At 50.5% G+C, this 3,485-nt stretch overlaps 1 protein-coding gene across 1 annotated transcript in view; it reads right to left on the reverse strand.

Annotated features, from left to right (window-relative positions):
• OLFML2B (olfactomedin like 2B) overlaps positions 1-3,485 on the reverse strand; it is a 57,615-nt gene that overhangs the window by 2,931 nt on the left and 51,199 nt on the right. Inside the window, exons 7-8 of the mRNA XM_019530572.1 lie at positions 2,289-2,900; positions 886-1,062 (exon numbers count right to left, since the gene is read on the reverse strand). Coding sequence (XP_019386117.1) covers positions 886-1,062; positions 2,289-2,900 — 789 coding nt within the window. The remainder of the gene's footprint in view (positions 1-885; positions 1,063-2,288; positions 2,901-3,485) is intronic.

The raw sequence follows: 3,485 nt of genomic DNA on the forward strand, positions 1-3,485 counted from the left end.
AAGCTGAATGGAGGGTAGGTTAGGTTAGATATCAGGAGGCGCTACTTCACGGTCAGGGCGGCTAGGGTCTGGAACCAGCTTCCAAGAGAAGTGGTGCAGGCTCCTATCCTGGGGGTCTTTAAGAGGAGGTTAGGAGAACACTTTGCTGGGGTCGTTTGACCCCAGTACTCTTTCCTGCCATGGCAGGGGGTCGGACTACATGATCTGCTCAGGTCTCTTCCGACCCTAGAAACTATGAAACATTTATTCACAAGATGTTTCACTCTAGAAGGCAGTTTATTAAAGGTCAAGGTCCACCTGGGCCTGGCAGCCCCAACACCACATTAGTATCTGTAGCCAATGGCACTCAGAGTGATGTGACCAGCACCAGCGATAGCCATCCTTGACTCCTCCTGGATTAACTGGAGCTGGACTTCACACAAGCCCAGAGCAGGGCTTGAATACACACCTCCAGACCCATGGAGAGACCCCTTAACCATTCTGCCAGGATATAAAAGCAACACTGGGACAACCCGCAAAATTTGGTTTCTCCGAGACAGGAGGATTGATGCCCTAAATGGCACCACATTAGGCAGATCCACCCAGCTAAGATGAAGCAACCTGAGTCTGATGATCACTGTTGTTTGCACCACATCACAGCCCTCACTGTGGACCAGGACCTCAGTGTGTGAGGCCCAGTATGCACAAGGAACAAAGAGATGGCCCCTCACATCACTCAGCTGGGACAGACACCAGGGCATGATGGAGCAGTCCAGGGTTCTTGCATGCAATAGGGGCAAGGATAAATCAGCCTGTGCAGAGGACTGGCACTGTGAAGCAGTCTCAGCACAGGGACAGGGGATGTAGGAGGATGTGGAAACCAGCCCCACCCTGCACAGGTCCTACCTTGCTTGAAATTCTCCAGGTTTCGGAACTCCACCAGCGTGTTCCCATAGTAGTAGTTTGTAACATAGATTCGCTCCTCTTTAGCTAAAGGGTCCTTCATCCAAGCCCCTTCGTTCCGCCCGTAGGTGTTCTGGGTAATGGGCCCTGAGATGGTGGAGAGAGTGTCTTTGCATCGTCCTAGGGAAGAGAAAAGGACTGAAACTTTAAGGCCAGACACTGTTCCACCCAACAGATGCCTGCTGGGTAGAACTCAGGCACGTAAGTGAGATCCTATTTTGTGCAGCTCAAGGCTCTGGAAAATTAATGCAAAAGGCCTGTGTTCCCTAATGCTCAGCCCTCCTGTTATGAAGCTACATCCCAACAGTATTCACGCCCCTGTGGCACAAGCAGAAGCCAAGCGTGTCCGCCCATGTGCTCCTGCCAGCAAAATGCAGCAGGCTCTCTAACGTCACAGTTTGCACAGCTGAAGCAGAACAGAAAGACTGGCCTATTGTTTGTGCAAGTACCATACATAATCTCTCTTTAGCAACTCTGCCTGGTCCCAACCCACAGACCCTTGCAAACCCAACCCTGGGCTTCCTGCCAGCTTTGTCAGTGCTTCTCTGCTCAAGCACCTAGCCCCTTGGTAGCTCAGTCCTGGCACCCAATGCTGTTTGCTAGGCCTGGGCACTTGTCCTTGGAGGCCTCACATCAGGGAGTGGCCCTGACCCTCTAGGAACTGGGGTCTCAGGCTCTGCTCGATAGTGCTCATAACTAAGAACCTAGTCCTTGCTTCAGAAAGGCCCAGCCCCTACTCTGAGTGCAAGCTACTGTCTTGAGCTCTGCACAGTCCCCTCCACAACTTTGCACTGGCTACTGAGACCTGTGGCTGAAATATTTCATGGGATACCATGAACTCCACAGCTCTACCCCACAGGGGTCCCAGGGCCATAGACATTTGAAAAATTTAACAGGTTGGTGCATAAAGCTCCTGGCTAAGCCAGTAAATGTCTAATGATTGACATCAACTATGGGCAGACATAATTCCTAACCATTTTAAAGAGGGGTAGGGGGACATAATTCCTAACCATTTTCAATGGAGACAGCACCCTCAGATAATTAAACTGATGGCTGCAAAGGCTCTTTCCATGTAGTCTTATCTCTTCTCTAAAAACAACTATTTGTTTTCAAAGAAAATCTAACTTTGAAACTTTTCCCCAGCTGCTGCCATGCCCCTGCTACCCTGAAATACCTCTTGTCCTTGTTTTCTGTCAATCATAAAAGAGCAATCATTTAAAACACTGGAGCTTGCCCACACCTGATTTCCACATATCCCATCCCATCCACAGCCAGGCCCATCTGGCAGGTCTTCCATCAACTAGTCAACCAAAAAGCACCCAGAGACACAACAAGAAAGGACTCACCAATGATGTTCCTCACATCTTCTTCCTCCAAGGTCTGTTTTGGGGTTGCAGGAAGCCCAGAGCTGGTTGGTGTTGGAGGGGCAGTCACTTGTACAGTAGTACTGGACTCCTTACTCATTGTGGCAGCTGTGCTAGTCTCAGCTGTGATGGAGGTTTGGACCATGGTGGTGGTGATAGCAGCTGTGGGTTGATCAGTGTTAGTTGTGTGCATGTTCTCTGAGGTGGTAGGTACTGGTGTGCTGATTTGGGCCCTGGTGGTTGCTGGCCAACTGGCCAGCTCATCTACTGGCTCGCTTGTGACAATGGCTGCTTTGACAGTGGTGTTCTCTGGCACAGTAGGGAGCTGGATTTCGGTGGTGAGTGGTGGTGTTGGTTGAGTGGAGGGGGATGTGACCTCAGAGGACAATGGCAAAGTAGCTGTGGCCGGGGCTACAGTGGCAGGGGTGGGTTGCGTGCTGTACCCCACCATGGGGTCGATGTCCGTGAGTTCTGGTGGCCCTCCCAGTGGAGCAGACTTTCTCTTGAAGCTGTGAAAATTGTTGTCATTGTGCCTCAAGAGCTGATCTTCAATCAGCAAATCTACGGTGTTGTCCCCGCTGAAAAACTCATCCTCTGCCAAACACAGAAAACAAGTGTCATGGGCTCTGTCAGGAGCTGTGCTCCAATCCCCTGCCCACAGTGAGGGTGGAGATGCATGGAAGACAGAACTGGATCATGTTAGGAGCACTTAGGGGTGGAGCTGGTCAGAAAACCAATGCTCAGTACTGTCCAGGCTTCCAGAAACATCTAGTGCACACTACACAAGCCATTCCATGAGGGGCTCTCACCACCATGCTCTCTAGGTCATGCTACCCATCTACAGCTGCCCAACAACTCCTGGCGCTCTGGTGTAGTGCTGGAAGGCTGGAAGAAGGCTAATATGGTGCCTATCTTCAAAAAAGGGAGAAAAGTGGATCCAGCTAACTATAGGCCCATCAGTCTGACTTCTATCCCGGGGAAGATCTTAGGAAAGTGTATTAAAGAGGCCATCCTTAATGGACTGGCTGACGACAACATACTGAGGGATAGCCAGCACGGGTTTGTTGTGGGTAGGTCTTGCTTGACCAATCTCATCTCCTTCTACGACCAGGTGACCTATCACCTGGACAAGGGAGAAGAGATTGATGTCATATATCTTGACTTCAAAAAAGCTTTTGA

Source organism: Crocodylus porosus, unplaced genomic scaffold (assembly GCF_001723895.1).
Source record: "Crocodylus porosus isolate Cpor-Errol unplaced genomic scaffold, CroPor_comp1, whole genome shotgun sequence".
Classification (NCBI taxonomy): domain Eukaryota; kingdom Metazoa; phylum Chordata; order Crocodylia; family Crocodylidae; genus Crocodylus; species Crocodylus porosus.